General features: G+C 44.3%; 1 protein-coding gene across 19 annotated transcripts; it reads right to left on the reverse strand.

Annotated features, from left to right (window-relative positions):
• Window positions 1-1,569: 1,569 nt before the first annotated feature.
• On the reverse strand, window positions 1,570-20,204 carry HNRNPF (heterogeneous nuclear ribonucleoprotein F). Of its 19 annotated transcripts, none has more exons than XM_069571696.1 (6): window positions 20,088-20,145; window positions 19,697-19,764; window positions 18,949-19,060; window positions 17,992-18,095; window positions 6,356-6,415; window positions 1,570-3,487 (listed from the first exon to the last, which is right to left on the reverse strand). In XM_069571696.1, the coding sequence occupies exon 6, from the start codon at window positions 3,434-3,436 to the stop codon at window positions 2,192-2,194; it is 1,245 nt and encodes a 414-aa protein (XP_069427797.1). In that variant the 5' UTR covers window positions 3,437-3,487; window positions 6,356-6,415; window positions 17,992-18,095; window positions 18,949-19,060; window positions 19,697-19,764; window positions 20,088-20,145; the 3' UTR covers window positions 1,570-2,191. The 19 variants fall into 19 exon arrangements, with proteins under 19 accessions (XP_069427797.1, XP_069427791.1, XP_069427793.1 ...); XM_069571690.2 differs by lacking the exons at window positions 17,992-18,095; window positions 18,949-19,060; window positions 19,697-19,764; window positions 20,088-20,145 and adding exons at window positions 6,760-6,948; window positions 8,245-8,382; window positions 8,803-9,361; window positions 12,314-12,404; XM_069571692.1 differs by lacking the exon at window positions 17,992-18,095 and having other exon boundaries at window positions 20,088-20,154.
• Between the last annotated feature and the right edge of the window lie 1,037 nt (window positions 20,205-21,241).

The raw sequence follows: 21,241 nt of genomic DNA on the forward strand, positions 1-21,241 counted from the left end.
TTAGTCGTGTCTCTTTGTGATCCCATGGACTGGAGCCCACCACGCTCCTCTGTCCATGGGAATTCTCCAGGTAAGGTGAGTTGCCATGCCCTCCTCTAGAGGGCCTTCCCAACCCAGAGATCAAACCCAGGTGTCCCACATTGCAGGTGGATTCTTTACCATCTGAGCCACCAGGGAAGCCCACTCCTTCCATATTTGAACTTTTAAATTTGCAAAGATCTACAGGGAATTAATATACCCCCTGAAACTTGACTGCTCTAATTAAACCTTAGCCTTTTCATTGCACCCTAGCTCTGGCATTCCTGGGTGACGTTGCCACTGTATCTTTGCCATCTGAGTCTGCAGACCACTGGTGGGAATGACAGGGTGGGGCCATAAAATCCAACAAAGTTAGCAAAGGCCTAAGGCTCCCTCTAGTCTACCTATAGACTTAATAGATCTAGGCTACACTGATTGGACACTAAAATGGGAAAATGAACACCCATCAAGTGAAATTCTCATGTTAAGTCTTGATAGTGTTTAATGTGACTGTAATGCTGTGTATATTGAAAAGCAGAGACATTACTTTGCCGACTAAGGTCCGTCTAGTCAAGGCTACGGTTTTTCCAGCAGTCATGTATGGATGTGAGTTGGACTGTGAAGGCGGCTGAGCACCGAAGAATTGATGCTTTTGAACTGTGGTGTTGGAGAAGACTCTTGAGAGTCCCTTGGACTGCAAGGACATCCAACCAGTCCATTCTGAAGATCAGCCCTGGGATTTCCTTGGAAGGAATGATGCTAAAGCTGAAACTCCAGTACTCTGGCCACCTCATACGAAGAGCTGACTCACTGAAAGAGACTGATACTGGGAGGGATTGGGGGCAGGAGAAGGGGGCGACAGAGGATGAGATGGCTGGATGGCATCACTGACTCGATGGACATGAGTATGAGTGAACTCCGGGAAATGGTGATGGACAGGGAGGCCTGCTGTGCTGCGATTCATGGGGTCGCAGAGTCGGACACGGCTGAGCGACTGAACTGAACTGAATGCTGTGTGCAGAGCTACCTGAAATTTAAAATTTGCTTCCCACTGCTAGATCAACAATTTATAACAATTTGAATGCAGGTCTCAAACTTCATAATATGCATATCCTGCAAAAAACGTAACCCAAGAGTGTGTCCGATCAAAATAGTCATAAATATGGGAGACTGTTCCAAACAGCACATCTTATATAAAACCATAAATTGTGGCTAATGACTCAATGTATGTAGCACCAAAAACTAAAGACCTCTAGCTATGAATAGGTGCCACCCTGGTATAAAGGAACAGCAGGGGATTACATACTGATGAATAGAAAAAAAGTCACAGGAAAATTGGAACTCTATGTTTCTATTTTAGTTTCTAGCCACCATTTCCACTCATGTGTTTAATGTTTTTAAATTTGATTTTTAATTTAGCCTTGTTATAAGAAACACAAGGGAAATCATAGTGCTAAATTTAAAATTCACACTGTTTAACACAGCAGTATTAAATTCAACCACCCAAGTCATTTTACTATTTGTTGGTGAGTATATAGTCTGTGCCAGTCATTGTGAAAAAGTCTTTTTATTTTAAGAAAAAAATTTAGTTAACAAAAAAATTTAACAAGTTTCACTTAGCAAAATACACCCGAAAGGAAATCACAGTACAAAGAAAGTTTTTAAGTCAAGGCCTCACCAATTCCTACAGTATTAGTAATGTGTCTCAATTTTCAAAACTAACTTTTAAAAAGCTTAAACTTAACCTAAGAGATTTTAAATGAAAATAAACTAGAATGAACAAACATGAGAAATGTCCTCTTTGAATTAGGGATCTAGCACCTTGAGTTTTCCAAAAAAGCACGCCTCCCCAATGTGTTCACGATGATGTGGTGTAAAAGATCCACATTTAACATACTTAAATCTACTTTAAACTCAGATAACATCACTCCAGAAGTACACTACCAAAATGTTAATTGAGAAAAGCTGAAAATAGTTTTAGTTTACTCAATATCACATGCTAGAAGAAAGTTTGCATGAGAAAACACTGAAGAGGTAATTTTTTAATCCAGATTTCACAAACTCATGGTGCAAAATGGGTCCCATAGCTTCCTCTAGAGTAATAACTGCTTTTCACTGCTTGTTGGCTGCCTGTGAAAATTTGACTGAAATAACTCAAAAGCTACTAACAAAACTAGTCATATCCACCCATGCTGTTCTGGCCCCCATAGCCAGCCCCGTAACAGCCGCTCACAGACTGGCTCTCAAGGCCACTGTAAGTGGACTGGGTTGACACCCCCATGCCCTGCATCATCTGGCTGCTATATGCCCCGTTGCTGGCCCCTGTTGTGGAATTCAAGAAAAGTTCTATGTATCGATGTTGCATGTTGGCCCTGTCTTTGGACATGGCCGCCACGGCTTCTTCATGAGTGGCAAATTCAACATCAGCTTCGCCGGTCACTCTTCCATCAGGGCCAATCTCGATGTGGACTCTCACAGGGTTGAGCGGGGAGAAGAAGTTGTAAATGTCGTTCTCTGTGGCTTTGTAGGGCAGACCTCTCATGTGGACGCAGTGTCCAGTGGTGCTCTGGACAGTGAACTCTCCATCTCCATACCGGTGGTCGTACATTCCAGAGAGACAGTAACTGAGGTCTCTCCCAAACAGGTCGGTGGTGAAGCCATAGCCATCACTGAGGCCGCTGTACTCCTCATAACCCCCATAGCCTGCACTGTAGGCACCAGACCTCATCCTCTCCAGGCCTGCCTGCTTGACGATGCCAATATACCTCCTGGCTGTGCCAGGGCGGTCATAGGGCCCTGGCCGCTGCACTGACATGAACTTCAGTGGGGGATCCGAGTATGACCTAACTTCTTCCTGACTGCTCTTGAACACCTCAATATACCTGTGCCCTATTCTCTCCTTGTGCTTCCCTAGAGCCTTCTCTGCTAACTCCTGTGAGGCAAACTGCACAAAGGCTTCCCCTGTAATCTTGCCCTCGGGGTCCACAGGCAATGTGATCCCGTTTGGCACGATTTCCAACCCTGAGAAGAACTGAATGATCTCTTCCTTGGTGCATCCAAACGGGAGTCCTCGAAGTCGCACGAAACCATCGTTGGCAGTGTCAGCACTGTTTGGACCACTGTGCTTCAACACCCAATCCATCTCGGTTCTGTGGGACTTGAACACTTCAATGTACCGATGTCCCATGCTTTCCCTGTCTTTTTTAAGGGCCAATTTTACATCATCTTCTGATTCAAGTTCAACAAAAGCCTCACCACTCTGCCTGCCTTCTCTAGTGTAGATAAAATGAACACCTGCGACCCCGTCATGGATCGTGCAGTCGGAGAGGAAATTCTGCACATCCTCAACAGAGCAGGACCAGGGCAGGCCACGGAGCTTGACCACAAAGCCTTCACCTCCCTCAGGGCCCAACATCATGGACACTCGACAGAGCAGACGTCAAACAAGCCCGGGTGCAGCTTTGTGTGGCTGAAAAGAAAGCAAAGACTACATAAATTTTCATTTAATATGTTTAACAAGAATATGAAACTAAAGGAAAACAGACTGCATTACTGCAATCACTAAAGTAAAAGGCAAGACAGTAGGTGAGAAGTCCTATTGTCTACTCAAAACCCCAATCAAGCGCATGGTAAAATTAAGACATATCCAAACAAACATGTAAGTCCATCAGCAGAGTATCAGTTATATGAGATGCAAACATAGAAATCAAACTATATGCCTCTCAGTTTCACACTGCCATGGCCTGGGTTCAATCCCTAGTGCCATAAGCAGCACAGCATGACCCCCCCCCCAAAACAAAATAAAACACATTACGTTGTTCAATGCAACACATACATCGCTGTGTTTCACTGAGGGACTAGAAATGGAATAGACTCTTCATTGTACAAGAGGCATGACAGGTGCCCCTCCTGACAAAGTGCCATGAAGTATAAGTGGCATCTGACACCCAGAGTCCAAGCTGAAAAGAGTAAAGGTCAAATCCATGCCGAAGGGCAGCATTTTGAAAAGCAGGAGCTGAGTCAGACACCAATATACGAATAACACAGACAATAAAAATACAGATAAGGCCAAAAATATATTCAGAACAGGCACAAGTATACAAAAGTTGTTTTATCGAATTGCCATTTGATATCAAGTATAACAGATGTAGCTATTAAGTCAGTGGTAAAAGGTGCCTTTTCAAAAAAATCTAGGCACATTATCACGCAGAAAGATGAAACAGAATCTTACCTCAGATCCTAAAACTATCTCAAATGGCATGACATATTTACACTACTAGAGCAAAACATGGACAGATTTCTAAAAACCCCACAAAACCAGAAAGCATGAATGGTAAGAAAAAGAAAAGTAAACTGGTTTAACAGAGACCCGGTGAAGCAAATCAGAGCAAGTTCTAGAAATTTATAAACAAGGGAGTTGCTTCTTCTGTAGCTGAGCTCTTATCTGTGGCTCTGCCCTGGTCAACTCCACCCACGCCAAGGAATCTCCATCTTCATACAAACTTCACTGAACACTACTTTCCTTATCAATCAAGGAGATTTTCTCATTTCTAATCACCCCCTAGGATACTATCTTTCCTTATACCAACTTGCCTCCAGCTACTTGGCTTTGCTTTCCCTTTCAGTGAAATCTCATCCTCAAAAAGGCTTCTTACACGTCCTTCCCTACCCTACCATTAAACTAGGGCACATGTCACTCTGCCAAGGATCTCCATGGCAAGAAAAGAAACATTTTCTTATCTCCATCTCTTCTGTGCCCACAGGATTTAACCATTCTCGCTGGAAATCCTTTCTCCTCTTGGCTCTTGGTTTTCCTGTTAATTCCTTAGGTACTCTGCCTCTTTGAGTCCTTCACCAAGGTTTAACCATACACAATCACTGGCCCCATTTTTGCAGGTAACCTCACCTGATCCTTGTATTTCCAGGGTCAATTCTGGGCTCAGGACACACAGGTTCCTAGACTTAAGATTCCCCGAGGCCAAGACTGGCCTAGACAAACTCCATTCCATAGTTCAACCTATGTACCACAAATCAACACCACTTTTTTCTGAAACTCTTCTATAGTATCCTGAAGCATAAATGGCCTTACTTGCCATCCAAATGCTCTAGAATGAAACTGAAGCAATCTCCGAACAACTCGAAAGCCCTTAAATCTAATGAGCTCATTATTTCCTTGTGGGAGGTGATCCCATTCTCCACCCTAATCCTACTCCTAATCCATGCCTAAATTCTATTCAGTAATTCTTGACTCCAGCAAGTATAGAGATTTCTCCTATCTTGGTCCTTAGCATACTGCTTGAATATCAAATCATCATCATCTCTGTGCATCACCTTCATCCCTTTCTACTTCCAGTACCAACAAGCCCTTTCCAAGACATTCACATCTACAACTTTTCCAATCCTTCCTACCAGCCCAATCTGTAGCTCTCTTGAGTGTAATTTTATGTCATTCTACTGTTTCAACACCTCAGTGGCTCTCCACTGTCTGGAACACAAATCATAGGGCCAAGGGGGTGCTCAGGCCTTGAAACTTTGACCTGAAACACACTTGCATTAGAAAGCAAACAAACCTTTATTCCTGTATTTCTGTGCCGGAAATGTGGCAGGCTCTCTGTTCCACTGGAATTGACACATGTAGTAATTATCTGTCTGAAGATAGCCCACCCAATCTTCTGTCTAGCTAAATCCCACTAATCCTTATACTCTCAGCTTAAATTTAACTTTTCCACAAGACTTTCTCCCCCCCACCCCCCGCAAATTAAATCTATAGTTCTATGATCCCAGAGCATTCTAGGGAAACAATTCATAATTTGTTTAAAACTCTTTGCAACTGCGTTGAGAGGCTAGTAGCAACAGACTTATCTGTTCAGTAGGTCACTGTAGTCCCACCCCCAGCACAGCAGGCCCAAGATTAGCAAGAGATTAACTGATGGCCACGTGGGGCCAACACTACCTTCTAGAATATGGCAGTCTGGTTAGGTTAAAAAAGACAAGCAGAAGGGGGGAGGGGAAGACAGGAAGCATAAAAGAACAAATATTTAAGAATTATTTAAAGTGCCCAAAACAGAAATTATAAAGCAAAAAAAGCACTTTTCCAAAACACATATGTACTTCTAATACATAGAGCAATATCTTTACTGTTGACCTCAGAATCCTCTAGATTTGGATTCTTCGCAGACTTTCAGTACTTAGAATATTAAATAAAACTTGTGAAAATAAGAGCTGGCTTTCTGCTCAACGTTAGATTTACAGCTAGTGAAAAAAAAATCTTAACTCAGGAAGTTTTCTGCATCAAGAAATCAATTATAAACTGAGAGATTTTCTTAAAATAGCTCACCTTAAAGAACACCGGGGGATGCCCACAGTCGAAGACACTCCAGGTAGGTAACGAATCGTCCTAAAAAAGAGCGACAAGGAAATTTTATCTTAATGCCCCAGCACTCCCGGAGCAAGCAGAGGCAGCAATCCCCTGGCCGGGACCGGCTCTGAGCTCCTCTCCAGTAAAGTGAGAGCCGAGGCTGTGGCAAGCCGTTTTTAAGCGCCAGGTTGCCTTAAAGAAAGTACACTCCCGCCCCACCCCACCAGCTTTGGAAAGGTTTATCTTTTTCATAGGGTAATACAGATAATAACAGCCTGGAACCATCCCACTTGCCCTGAAAAGATTTACTCAGAAGGCGCGTTCCCTACAGAAAACCCTAACCGTGGTTAAGAAAATTTAAATATCTAGAGTGGGAGGCGCACCTCCTGGGCGGGGCTGCGGGGAGGAGCGGTTCCCGGAAGCAGAAGGCGGGCCGAGCAGGGAGGAGAGGAGTCGGGCCGCTGATCGGCACTTGAGACCTGGCCGAGTTCACAATGATGTGCTCCAGGCAAAAGTAGTTTGCTATAAACTGTCGTTAACAGTATTTACAATTTGCAAACATCCCTGGAGATCTGAGTGGAGATATTAAAAAGATTTTCCTTCCCTGTTTTTAATAATTTCATTGAGACCTGTATTTGATATATAATGTTGCTCTTTTAACTGAGAATGAGGGGAGGTAGTGTTGAAATGTTTTAAAATAGGAAAAACATCAATCTACCATCAACCACAGCCACAGAATAAAGCTGTCCGCAGAAGACTTTGCTACGTCCAGCGAATTCGTTTGAGAACTAAAGCACATTCTTAGCTTTAGAACCACAGAATTGAGAAAAGTCAGTTTCTCTAAGCCTGTTGCCATAGACAGTGCCTGTCTTGCCTTATTAGCATCCTCTATTACATGAGATACTACTTTGGGGAGCAAAACCTATATAAAGTACTACAATTTAAGAAGTTAACAGTTTCAAACTCTCTAGACGAGGGTTTTCAAGAAGCTTCATCAACTGTCCTTCTCCTCTACCCTCAGAAAAGAGTACAATCTAAAGGGTAGAGAGCCTGGTCATCTTAGTGGTCTGAATTCCTTGCCTGGGTTTATCACCCTGCTACCTGCTCATTCCAGTGCGGTCCGCAGACCAAAACCCCTGCCACGCAAACCCAGGGGCTGTCAGACGCGAGGAAACCGATTCCCACGTGGCTGAACTATGGCGCACACATGTTCAAGCGTAAAGGATACATATACACTGGTCTCCCACCCGGCTCCCCGACAGCCCGTCGACACCACTGGGGCCAAGTGTTACAAAACACTACTCTTGAGTCCAACACCTGGAGACTCATTTTGCACAACTCCACCCCCCTGCCCGCAACTGTCTATGACATGAGCACACGGACCACCCAAGGATCTTGTTAAAAGGCAGATTCTGAAACAATAGATCTGGGCCGGGGCCGAGATTCAACATTATCTAACTGCTCCCAGGAGGTATTCCAGAACGAGTTCTACCTCACTCTACTATACTGGTTAGGCAAGATTTAGTTCAGATCCAGGTAGACCCGTCAAGATAAAAAGGGCGCACCTCCAGCGCCCGACTGATTAGGTTTATCTACGAAGTACACAGGGTGGCTGAAACTGCGCCCCCACCGTTTCTATTCAGGGCCTGGAACTCAGAAGCTCCCTGGCTTCACCCTGTTTAATCCGTGTCCCAGTGAGGCCTGAAAAGCATTTTCGCCCTTACTTAAAAATGAATTTTAACCTACAGTTGGCAGCACGCACAGACTGGTAGGTTGCCTTAATTAATCAGAAAGTTCTACCTCTTAAATCACAGTCCGCGGGAGACGCCGCCTCAGGATTACGCAGTTGACTCTGCCCTAAAACTTACCGCTGAAGAGAGCAGGACCGATTTCTATTTTCAACCAGCAAGCGCAGTTTACAGCCAAAGGACCCCCAACTCCACCCGAAGCTTAAAAACGCAGAAGATTCCGCGGAAAGGCCAGGTGCACCTCCTTTTGTTATCAACCTGAAATTGAAACTCAACTGGCTGGGGGCAAACGCTTCGTACCAGGCTTCAAAGTGCGCTCTCAAGCTCGCGGCCGCGGGCCGCCAGGGGCGCGTCTGAGCGATTTCGGCGGGAAGCGCGGTATCAGTCCCGGACGCTAGGCTCCTGGCGGGGGGACTGGGACGTGAAGGGGTTCGCTCGGCCTCCAACCGCCGATCCGACAGCCTTGGGTCGGCAAAGCCCTACAGGAAGGCCCGACGACAGGGCGCCCCATCCACGGGCCTGGGCGGGGTCAGCGGGAGCTTCCGGGGCGGGGCGAACTACGGGTTGGGGGAGGGAGAGGCTTCCCGGGCTGCGCGAGGTGGGGGGAGGGGAAGGTCACGCGACGTAGGCTCCCGTGGCCCGGGGTGGGAGGGGGCTCCCAGGCCAGCGGGGACTCACTAGGGTGGCAGAGTTTTCAGGCCGTAGAGAGAGACGAAAGTCTTCGCGGCGAAGTGGGAAAGAGTTCTCCGGCCCGGGCTTCCCGGAGCCGCGGGCGAGGGCAGGCGGAGCTCTCGAATCCGAGGGGCTCCGAGGAGGCGCGAGGAAGAGTTCCCGGGACCCGAGGGGGGCGGGCGGCTCCCGGGGCTGGGGGCGGAGCTCCCGGGTCGGGTCGAGGGGACTTCCTGGGGACGCCGGGTAGGTGGGGGAGGGGGAGTTCCTGGGGCAGCGAGGAGGGGGCAGAAAGAGTTCCTGGGGTAGGGGGCGGCTGCGCGGGAGGAGGTAGGGGAGTTCCAAGGAGCCACGGGGGCCGGGGGAAGTGCGGGCGGGGGTCGTCCGCTCGCGGCGGCTCACCACGACGGGTCCGGGGCCTGGAGTGCGGAAGGCCGGCGCACGGGGCTGCGTCCCGGAGGCAGAGGCCGCGTGACTGCGAGGGCGGCGAGCCGGACGTGGGTCACGGGGTGTAAAGGAGGAAGTGCCACCGGCGGGCCCGCCAAGATGTCACCAATGGAAACGCGTCCTGCAGGTGCGGCCCGCGCGGTCGGCCAAGGCAGGAAGTGGGAGGAGGGAAAAAAAGCAACGAGGAAGACCGTTCGGAGTGAGCTCTCAGGAGAGGTGCCAGGGTAGAGAAAAGTCCAGAGTACGGGCGGAGGGAAGGGGAGGAGTAGCCATCACCACCCTTACGGAGAAACCGTAAAAAAAAAAACCCACCACCACCAAAAAACTCTTTAAGGCAGGAAAGAATTCCGAATGAAAACTAATGAACAAAAGGTAGAACCCTCTTTGTATATACAGTACCTTTTTTGTAGATTTGAGCACAGTCATATAACTATTTTCTCAGTTTTAAAGGATTAATTTTAAAACTCGCAATTCTTAAACTTTACAACCTAGCAAGCAATTACATTTTATGAACACCTGAATATTCAAATGAACTGGAAAACAATTATAAGGCAATTGCAGTAATGTTAGCAGTGACTTGAGTTTATATGAAGAAACTATAAAATTTTAGTTTTAGCTTTGTTGCTGTGATTTTTTTTAAAGTCGTTAGAGATTCGTATGATTGTCTAGAATCTGTTTCTAAATAATCTGAGTGGTGGGAGTCAGAACGGACAAAACAACATGGGCCACGATTTACTAATTGTTGAAGCTGAGGGATGGGTACATGGGAGTTTTATACTGTTGTCTTTACTTTTGTGTACGTTTAATACTTTTAGTAATAAAGTTTTTAATGAAGTAATAAAGAATCTTACTAGAGATAACAAATTACAGAATTTATAGGGGAAAGGAACCGTACTAAGTGAGAACGCAGTCTGCAAAGACTCTGGGAAACTGGACAAGCACAACAGCCGGTCCTTCAACAAGATAGCTTCAAGGGAACACTTACTGAATAAAAGAAAACTTAAAAGAATTATCAAGGATTCACAATATATGGGAAATATATGGATCTTGATTCAAACAAATTGGTAAGCATAGGACAGTTTAGGAAATACCTGAACACTGACTAGAAATTTGATATTATTTTATTTACTTAGGTAATGGAATTAGTTATCCTAAAACGAAAGGCATTCGTTTTTAGAGATACATTTTTAAATGTTTGTGGGTGAAATGGTGTGATGGCTGGGATCTGCCTCAAAATTCTCTCTCAAAAAATTATCTCTAAATAGAAAGTAAATGGGGGATGTAGAGAAAAACTGTCCACAACTGGTAGCTATTGAAGCTGGGTGATAAGATTTAAAATGCAGCTATCCCGCGGAAATGAGAAAGACACTAAAAACTCATACATTCAAGAGAGACTACTCTGACGAAAAATTAAGCCATAAAACGGGCTTCTTTTGGGAAAGAGTTATCTACAGAGATGAGTACCCTGACTGCTTCCTGAGCATTTATTTCACTTTTCTGTCACTTCCTAAAATCCCCGTCAAAACGTATTCTTGGTAATTTACACGACTGACATCCTTTTTCGCCCTTTTTTCAATGTATTTGTTTCAGTTTAGCAGCGTTATATATGCTTTCTTGGCTTAACTGGTTGATGACACTGGCTAGCTTAGCGTTAATAATTGATCAGTCACGATAGGGTTCCTGCCCAGTGAAGGAACAACATGTACAGAATACACAGGGGAAAGTACTGGGACAGAAAACACCCCAGAACACCTGCAGCCAGGACTGAGGTCCATGAGGGAAGCAGAGCAAGATTCTCCCAAAGCCCTGAAGGCCTGATACCGTATTTTAGACTATTTATTCTAAGACCAATGGAAACGAGTTTTGCTTTCCAACAGAACAATCTAGCTGCTCTCTAGAAAATGAATGATGGGAACAGATGCATGGAAACTAGATGGGATGAAATAAGTCAAATTTTGGAAGAATTGATGATACTCTGCAACAAAAACATTGTGGAAACTAAAGTGTGTCAAAGGATTTGAGTGATAAGCAGCAGGATAAAATTTACTCAATCTCAAGTCATTCATTAACCTAGAAATACTGTGCACTACAAGATCCAGCTACTGTGCTAAGTCCACAGAACAGTGGACCAGGAATCAATAAAGAATAAACATGTGATGACAAATTCTGAAATAACCCCAAATTAGAAAATGGGGGCCAACTCATATAGGGATTCTGAGGAAGTGACATTTACACAGATCAGAAGCATGAACAGGGGTGGAAATGTTAAAACGTTTTTACCCTGGTATACAGGTAAGATTTTAAAATGTTGTCATTTGTTAGGATATGCTTTGGTGTTAGTTGCTTTGTAAAAATATTTTTAATTGGTAGTGAATCCTTTTAATCACTCTATTCAGTTCTTACTAAATTCAAAAATGAAGAAAAATCTTTAAGATACAAACTAATTAGAAATAATAAGGTCCTACTGTACAGCACAAGGAAGTACACTTAATATTCTGTAATAAATTATAATGGGAAGGAATATGAAACGGTGTATATATAGAGAGATGAATCACTTTTCTGTACACCAGAAACTAACAATATTGTAAATTAACTTCAATTAAAAAAGAGAAAAGCTATAGATGGGTGATTAAAATACACTGACACTTTGTTTGCCACTATATTTTCATATGTCAAAGAGGATATGCCATAATTTGAAAGCAACAGGAAGGCTGTTTTCCATTATCTTTAGACTATTAGGCTCTTTACTGTAGGTAAATAATTTATTACTGGGGTAATAAAACACTGTTTTCCCCAGTGTTCATTTCTCAAAAGCTGTGTTAACTAAAAAGCAAAAATAGTGTAATATACTGTTAGGTAAATCATATCTATAATGTTTGTGTTGAACACAAGGACAATTTTTTAGCCAACATAAAACAAGAAGTCGTTCCATGATATTGACTGCATTTTGATGGTGACTCAAGAATCAATATCTAAAGTTAGAACAGAAAAAATAGCAGGTGTGGCAGTTCATAAAGAGACACTACATCTCCAGTGCTAAAATCTGTTCTCAACAGAGGGACATATCTATCACCTGTATTAACAAATGCCCAGTCCATTCAGGAGGTCTGGAACTTCCTCGTGGGACCAGGTGGAGAGCTGACACCTTGTCAGATCACCTGCAGCTGCCGCAGGAATGGAGGCAGTTATAGCTCCTGGTGCTCAATGTTCACTGCTCAGGACCACAAGCACACTATGCCAGGGGAGTGGAGAGCAGAGCCAAGAGCAGCAAGGGACAGGGACTATGTACTTGAGAGGGACTCCAGCAACAGTAATACAAGCCGGTGAACAGCTCAGAACAGTTTTCTAGGAAAAAGAAATACTGCACTAACCTTCAGTAAATATTTTAACAGAAAAAATTCAGATACTTGATTACAGAATGAAGTGCTAAAATCTGAGTTCTGATTTATAGTTAATAATGAAAGAAAGGTTAGTGGCTTGGAAAACCAAGTAGAAGAAATAAGCTCAAAACAAAGGGAAAAAAAACAAGGGGGAAGAGATGAAATTCAGAGGACTCATATATAAGAGACAGGACAGGAGAAATAACATGTGAATGATAGGCATTCCAGAATCAAGACAAAATGGAGGCAGGTGAACAGATAAAGAATGGAAGGAAACCTTCCTAGCTTAAGATAAACTCTGTTGTGTAGTTCCCCACAGATACTTTAAAAACACACAAACCAAGCATATGTTAGTAAACTCCTAAATTTAAAGTACAAAGGAAAACTGCTTTGAAAAAAAAACGAACAGGTTAGGTACAAAGGATAAAAATAGAGTAGCCCGTAGTGCTTGAAATGTGGCAAGAACAAACTGAGATGTGCCCCAAGTGATAACATTTAGTACATATACAATGAATTGCAGGGAATTCCCCGGTGGTCCAGTGGTTATGATCCTACTTGCTTGCTCACTTGCTGAGGGTGAGGGTTCAGTCAACTAGTTGGGAAATTAAGGTCTCAGAAGTCTTAAAGTGCAGCCAAAAAAGGAAAAAAAAATACTTATTACATATTTCTGCAATGTGGGAGACCCGGGTTTGATCCCTGAGTTGGGAAGATTCCCTTGGAGAAGGAAACGGCAATCGACTCCAGTATTCTTGCCTGGAAAATCCCATGGACAGAGGAGCCTGGCAGGCTACAGTCCATGAGGTCACAATGAGTCAGACACGACTGAAAACTTCACTTTCAATTTTTTCATTATGCATTGAAGTGATATTTTGGATGTTTTGAACTAATCACAATATATTAAAATAAACTATTAAAACATTTCTCAACTCATTCTACAAGACCAGTATTAATTATGCCTGTTATGGGCTGAACATTATGCCCCCATAATTCTTATGTTAAAGATACCCCCAGTACCTCAGAATGTGACCAGACTTGGATATATTTATAGAGACAGCTAAAGTAAAAATGACATCATTAATGTGGTCTGTATTCCAAAATGAAGAAGGGGCAATTTGGACACAGAAAGCAGAAGGAAGACAGCCACCTAAAAACCAAACAGAGAGGTCTGTAACATATCCTTCATATATCCCTCAAGCTTCTCAAGAGGGAACCAAACCTGCTGATACCATGATGCAGGACTTCTAGCCTTCAGTATTGTGGCACAATAAATTTCTGTTTAAGCCACCAAGTCTGTAGGACTTTTGTTATGGCAGCCCTAGCAAATTAATACACTTGTAGATGGCAAAACCAGACAGACATCACAAGATAACCCCCTAAGGGCATAAATGCAAAATTCCAACAAAATACTAACAAACTGAATCCAGCAACCTATAAAAAAGGTTATATGCCATAATGAAGTGGAATTTATTCCAGGAATGTTTCAACATAATATGTACTGGGCCATATGTAGCCACATGGATAGACCTAGAGACTATCATACTAAGTGAAGCCAGACAAAGACAAATATGATACTGCTTATAGGTAGACGCTAAAAACAAAACACACAAAGCAGAAAGAAGGTTCACAGACATAGAAAATAAACTTATACCAAAAGAAGGGGGTGTAAATTAGGAGGATGGAATTAACATACACATAAATGAAATAGATAAACAACAAGGACCTAACTACACAGCACAGGAAACTATACTCAATAGTTTGTAATCACCTTGAAGGAAAAAGAATATACACATGAATAACTGAATCACTGTGCTTACATCTGAATTAACATATTATAAATCAACTATAATTAACCAAACAAAAACATACTGGAATTAGTGGTGATGGCTTTTTACAACTTTGTGAATTAAAAAAACACCCTCTGAATTGTACTCTTTAAAAAGGTGAACTGTATGGTATGTGAACTATATCAAAATGGAAAAAGAAAAGCATTTATATCATAATTCTAAATGGCACCCCACTCCAGTACTCTTGCCTGGAAAATCCCATGGACGGAGGAGCCTAGTAGGCTGCAGTCCATGGGGTCGCTAAGAGTCGGACACAACTGAGCGGCTTCATGTTCACTTTTCACTTTCCTGCATTGGAGAAGGAAATGGCAACGCACTCCAGTGTTCTTGCCTGGAGAATCCCAGGGATGGGGGAGACTGGTGGGCTGCCATCTATGGGGTTGCACAGAGTCGGACACAACTGAAGCGACTTAGCAGCAGTAGCAGCAGAAAAGACCTCAATCAGGGTGAAGATGAAGACTGGAGATGTGAATTGTGGACCATCCTGCATGCAGATAAACTTAAAAGGAGAGAATGTGGTAGGAATTTCTAATATTTATATAGTCAGGACTTTTGAAAAGGCATACTGTAAGAGAAACATAATAGTTTAGAATTTTTTCATTCTCGTCATTTTTCTCTTAAATGAGTATCAATTTTTGTGTCATTTCAGAGATCTTTCTCCTGGCCCAAGGCCATACGGACATTTTTTAAACTTAAAGGCTCTAAAAAGAAAAAAAAAAAAAAAACTTAAAGGCTCTGTTGTTTTTATCTACATTTTTAAACATTTTAATCTACAATAAACTTGGAATTGATTTTTCCAAGAGTTTTAGAATTAAGTTTATCCAGTTTCACAGGCTAATTTCACTCCAGAACTCACATGAAAAATTCCTACATAAACATGAAACAACCAAATCTAATACACAAGCTACTTAATACGTCATGATCAAGTTGGATTTATTCCAAGAATCCTACTGTAATTCATCATTTCAAAGTCAATCACTGATGATGTCACATTAGCATCTTAATGAAGGTAAAACAGGAGTCACCTAAGAATTTTTCATGTTTCTAAGAAATGCTAAGAAATATCCTAAATTACAAAATTCCTCTTCACACTGGCAGTAAAGAACTTGCCTGATTATGACTCACATATAGGGTTACAAATATACACATATTAAAAAAAAAAACAAAAACACAACCACCCAACCTAAACATCTTATGCATGGCTAATAATAGCATGTGACATAATACCACTGCAAAAATACCACTGATAACATGGGAAAGACATTTGCAATTTATTCCCCAAAAGTGTTAATATCTTTAAACATATAGAGAGCTTCTAAAAAGAGAAACAAAGTCTAACAGTCCGAAAAAATTTTAAAAGGCTAGAGATATTGACAATTGATAGAAAAAGAAATGCCCTTGAACATGAAAAGATGCTCATCACCATGTAAGATAAATTAGAATTGTAAATGAAGCATTGCAGCACTATTTCTAATAGGAAAAGACTAGAACAATCCAATTGCCCATCACTAGAGGTCCAGTTGAATGAACTTTGATGGATCCACTTAAGTATTGTATCTTAAACTCAGCAAGCCAAAGACCATGAAGTTGAGTCAAGAAAGTCAGGAACCAATCTTAAGGGCACTCCCATTAGCCAAAAATTGAATAATGTGAGCATCAAAGAGAATAAAAGCTACAATGGATTAAAACACATCCTCTATGATAAAATCCATGACTTCATAATGAGACCAGAAAAATTACTGATTTTGGCACATACTAAAGATTCAATTCATTACACTAGATATTGATAAAAAAAGAAATCAAAACCTTAACCTGCTTTTTATAAAAGCACATCTTAGAATAATCGTATGATAAAGAAAATTTCCTCCTTATAGGAGCACTCCTGCTACTAAGGAGGAATACTGAATTAAAATATCACAGATATGGAAATAATTAACAAAACAATGCATCTAGAGAACATTCAACAGCTGCTAACATCACAAAGGACACCAACCAATATGTGCCTCTGGCAGGAGTACAAAACACCTCCAATAAAATATTTTTAAAAATCTCAAGGGAATCAGAACAGCATATACAGATTAACTAACATTTTAAAGAAATGCAGAGGACAGGGACTCAAACAACTAACTCCATGGGAATGTAGTCAGAAAAACTCAGTGTGTGGGAAAAGAATTCTACATGAGACCCAAAACCTGACTTCTACATAAGAAACTTTAAGAATAGAAAACCTTTAGAGCCGCACTAATAAGGGAGCCTCTTGTCACAACTGAAATGTGGCTGGTGCAAATTGAGATGTGCTATAAAATAAGCACGCATTGGATTCTGAAAGCTTAGCTCAGAAAAACAGCATGAAAACTTATTACAGGATGAAGTGATATTTTGGATCTATTTAAAGTAAATACATATCACATTAAACTAAATTACCAAAGTGAACTGTTTCTTTTCATCAGAAAATGTTAAATTATGTGACCTGCATTGTATTTCTATTGGAGAGTGCTGCTCTAGCTTAAAATATAACTTATGAGGTAAATTTCCTGGTGGTCCAGTGGCTAAGACATGGTGCTACCAAAGCAGGGGGACCAGGTTCCATCACTGGTCAGAAAACTAGATCCTGCATGCAGCACCCCAGCAGAGCCAAATAATTTAAAAGACAAACACAAACTCAAGAGATATTTATCTAACAAATATATAATGAACTTGTGTGGATCCCCAATCAAACCAACCAGCTATATAAAAATATTACACAATCAGGTACATGTCAACACTGAGTATTAGGTGATATCAAGGAATTATTATTTTTTAGGTGTGATAATGGTATTGCGGTTATATTTTATAAGTCTTTAGAAATACAAGGTTATGAATAAAAATCTTACTATGCCAGGCTGGTCTTGAATGAGCCTGGCTCTCCCTCTGCCCCATTTTCTGTCTTCCTTAAGAACCTTTGTGGCAGCTAATTAGGGGCAGGGGCCCTGGTAGAAGACAAGCCGTCAGGCAGACCTTTGTCCCGGTCCCACCTATATCCCTTAAGACACATCTGTACGATGACAACACAGTAATAATTCCCTGCAAACTGGTCATGAGCATGCGATTAGAAAATGTGGAAAAACACCTAGCTCTGTGTGTGGATCCAGTTAAGGATCACTTAATGTGTTTCTACAAAGAATCTGAGAACCAGAGCTCAGATTGGAGAGGGCAGGTTGGTGGTAAAGTCAGCTTTGTGGAAGGTGGCCCCCTCCCACTTCTGTAGTCTCTTCAGGCACCGACTCCAAATGGCACGCACCCCTTGTCTCCACACCCTCCCTCAGTTTCGGCCACAACAAGGACTAACTCTCCTCAAATCAACTCACATTTTACAGTTATTTTATGTTTAAAGGGAGCTCTGTAACAACAGTACTCAAGTGAAAACCAGTCACTTGCCAGTTAAAGAGAAAAGCAACAAAAAGCAAATAATACAAAAAGAACGTTACTAAAATAAACGTTAAAAAACAGACACCGTAAAACGGAAATAAAAAACCGAATCAACTTACAGAGAATGCACACAGGAAGATGAGATCCCCCAAGGCAAAGGATGAACCTGCTTAACATCCGTAATAAAGCGATCTCTCTCAATATTCATTAAGTGCAGAAATTACTTTAAAATTAAAAGAGAAAAACTGCCTAAAAATTAGCACTGAAAACATCACTGATAGGCCCTAATAGGTTTTTATCTGACCGGAGAACCCGAAACTATTCTCATTTTTACTAGAAATTCAGAAACAGTCAACTTTTAAAAACGTGACTGAAATACTGACAATTAGAGTAAAATCGATAGTTTCGATGCTGTTTTTAAAAGATTTGCCGCCTTCAACCCTCCGAGTTCCACGAGGGTCGGACCACGCGAGGCCCGCCCCCAACGCCGGCGGCCTGGGCCCCTCCCCCCGCAGCCGGCGGTTCCCGGAAGCGGCCGCGCCGCACGGCCCCCGTCAGCGTATGGCCGCTCGCGGGCCGCTCTCCCGCCGAGCACCCGTCCGCAGTGGCAGACAGGCTCTCTCCCCACAACCTCGAACACAGTTGTGAAGCATGGTCGTTCGTCTTAGGACCTCCAGGGGAAGAAAACTGCCGAGGGCATCCCAAAGGACGCGGGACTCGCCGGTGCCGGCGTGGTGGGGGCTGGGGGTGCGGCGGCTCTCCAGGGCCTCAAGTTATTTGTTGGGAACCTCTGAGAGCCCTTTTAGAGTACATATTAAAGGGGAGAGGCCCACGGCCCCTCCAACCGTTCAGGTAAAAGACTAGGGTCCAAGGCCGGTCGGGTCCCCGCAACTCGCGGAGCCTCCCCCGGGCCGCCCGGCGCCGCCTTCCGTGAGCAACACGGGAACAGGGAGGGGGAGGTGCAGCGCGAGCAGCGTCCAGAAGTTTCTCGGGCGCAGGCAAGAACGGGCACAAAGTACATTCAAAGATAAAAGTACCGACAAGAAAAAAGAAACGGCCAAATTAAGATAGCTCACCAGAAGTGTGGTCACCAGGCCAAGACAACGAGAACCAGAGTTTCAACCAAAACACAGGCAGGACACCTCCAAGAGCAGGAGACGAATGCAGACGGGGCTCAGGGCACAGAAGCTGCACGGAGAGGAAGAAAAGGCCCCAACGCTCGAAAGTCGAGGCTCGGCGAGCGGGAACGTGGGAGGAGGGAGGAGTCAGGTCCCAACCAGTCTAGTTCAACTCGCGGACGCGTTCAGCCACGTGCAAGTACCGCTTTCATTTTAAAATGACCCTCGAGCGGTTGCCTGGTCTTCCCACCCTACTCCTGCCAGGGGCGCTAGGGCTCTGCTCCCTCTGGAGTCCGCACGAGACTCTCCTTCCCCTTCCCTGCCTCCCAAAGCCCAAACCTCAGCCCCGCCGTCTAGTGCCGGGAATATAAGGCCCGTGACCTCAAATCCACCTCCCCCAAGCCCAAATCAGTCCCGCGGTCCCCACCCTCAGTGGGCCGGGTCCCCTTTCAGTACCCTGTCGGTCCCCGAATACACGGCCCTTGACCTCAGTTCCATTTCCTCCGACTCCAAACCTCAGCCCCGCGGTCCCCAACTACCCCCGTAGGCCCAGACCCCAATCGGTCCCGGGTGTGAGGGCCTTCACCCCAGATCCCGCCTTCGCTGACCCCCAAATCTCAGTCCCTCGACCCTCAATGCCAAGTGCCCCAGTCCCCAGCCGGTCCCTGGTAGGCGAGCCTCGGAAGCCGCCTGTCCCACCCCTCACCTCGGGGTCCGAGTCTCCACGCCCCCGCTTTTCTTCACATCCGGCACCTTGGTCGTCCCTCTAAGCACCTAGAGGAGGGTGGAACGCTAGGGACTTGGCAGTTGTGACTGAGGCAGTTGAGGCTTGTTTACCATCACCATGGAAACCCCTGGCAGCGCGCCCCGTGAGGGGGCCCCGAGGGGCGGGTTCAGGCACGCGGCAGGCCCGAGTCCACAACCCCCGCCCGTTGTGCGCACTCGGCGCTTCCGGAAGCCCTAAAGCTCTCAGAGTGCCCTACCCCTCCTCAGCCCCACACCCAAGCACCCAGGAACAGGAGCACCAGGAACTCACGCCCCCGCCCCGCTCCCGGCTGCCGGCGTAACAGCTGGCCGGTTTCCCCGCAGAATCCCACCTGCTTCTCCAACAAGACGCGGCGCAGTCCCACTTCCAAGACGGAGCCGGAAAGACGCAAAGACCGCGGAGGGGCGGGGTCTCCAAGGCGGGCGTCCGGGGGCGGAGCCGCGGGGGCGCTATTGTGACGCTCCCGGAGCGGAGCCGGGGATTGGCCGGCTAGTAGTAGGGCGGGGCAGGGGCGTACGGAGCGGGGGCGCGCAGAGCGGGGGCGCTGCTGAGACGGGAGGTACGGGCCGGGGGCGAGCTCTACAGCATGGTCAGTGGGGACTTTTTGAGCCGCAATAGCTACTGACTGGGAGAGTCCCCCAAATATTGAGCCCAAAGGACGCCTGGCCAGGGCAAAAGAAGAAAAAAAGAGTTATTTCCTGCTGAGAATTGAAGAGGGAACCGAGGACACCGGAAACCGATAAAGGCGGCTCCGAGGGCAGGGTTTAGAGAGGGATTAGCAAGTTGACCTGGGGTTGCTCAACTGATTCTTTCTTAGGCTTAGAAGCCCCAAGGTTGCTAAAGGTGGCCTTCAGGACCCCGAGGAAAATTAGTTTTCAGTCAGAGCCCCTGAGCTGACTGGCAAGGCGGTAACTGAAATGGCTACCCTGCCTCAGGCAGTGGAGCAGATTCTTTAATGTGTTCTGGGTTTAATAATTACTATTTTATTTTTGGAGCTTCCATAAAGAGGAATATATAAAGGCACTCATCACTGGCTAAGTAGAAGATTATTTTAAAAACCACCAGTTAATAAGGGGGTGCTTGGAATAGGGTCCGATTATGAGTGAAAGTGAAGTGTTAGTTGCTTAGTCGTGTCCAACTCTGCGATCCTGTGGACCATAGCCCGCCAGGATCTTCTATCCCCGGAATTCTCCAGGCAAGAATACTGTAGTGGGTTGCCATTATGAGTAGTTACTAGAAAAGGAAGGAGCACAGTTTGTCACCAGAAGTTGATTCTAAGGGGAAAAGAAAAGTAAAAGCAAGAGGACTTGAAAATAAAGAGAAAACTGATGAGGCACAATTACAGAAAACAGGTTCTTCAAAACTCAAATAAGTTATTTGTAAGAAATCCGATGACACCATCACAGGTCAGGCTATAGAAAAGTCTGACTCCTGAGAAAAAATGCAAGTAGCTAATCTGAGGCAAATATTCAAATTACACACACA

Source organism: Ovis canadensis, chromosome 25, assembly GCF_042477335.2.
Source record: "Ovis canadensis isolate MfBH-ARS-UI-01 breed Bighorn chromosome 25, ARS-UI_OviCan_v2, whole genome shotgun sequence".
Lineage (NCBI taxonomy): Eukaryota > Metazoa > Chordata > Mammalia > Artiodactyla > Bovidae > Ovis > Ovis canadensis.

What these genes read in the sequence shown, in the direction of transcription:
- HNRNPF (XM_069571681.1), bottom strand. Translation starts at nt 3,436, where the DNA reads ATGATGTTGGGCCCTGAGGGAGGTGAAGGCTTTGTGGTCAAGCTCCGT.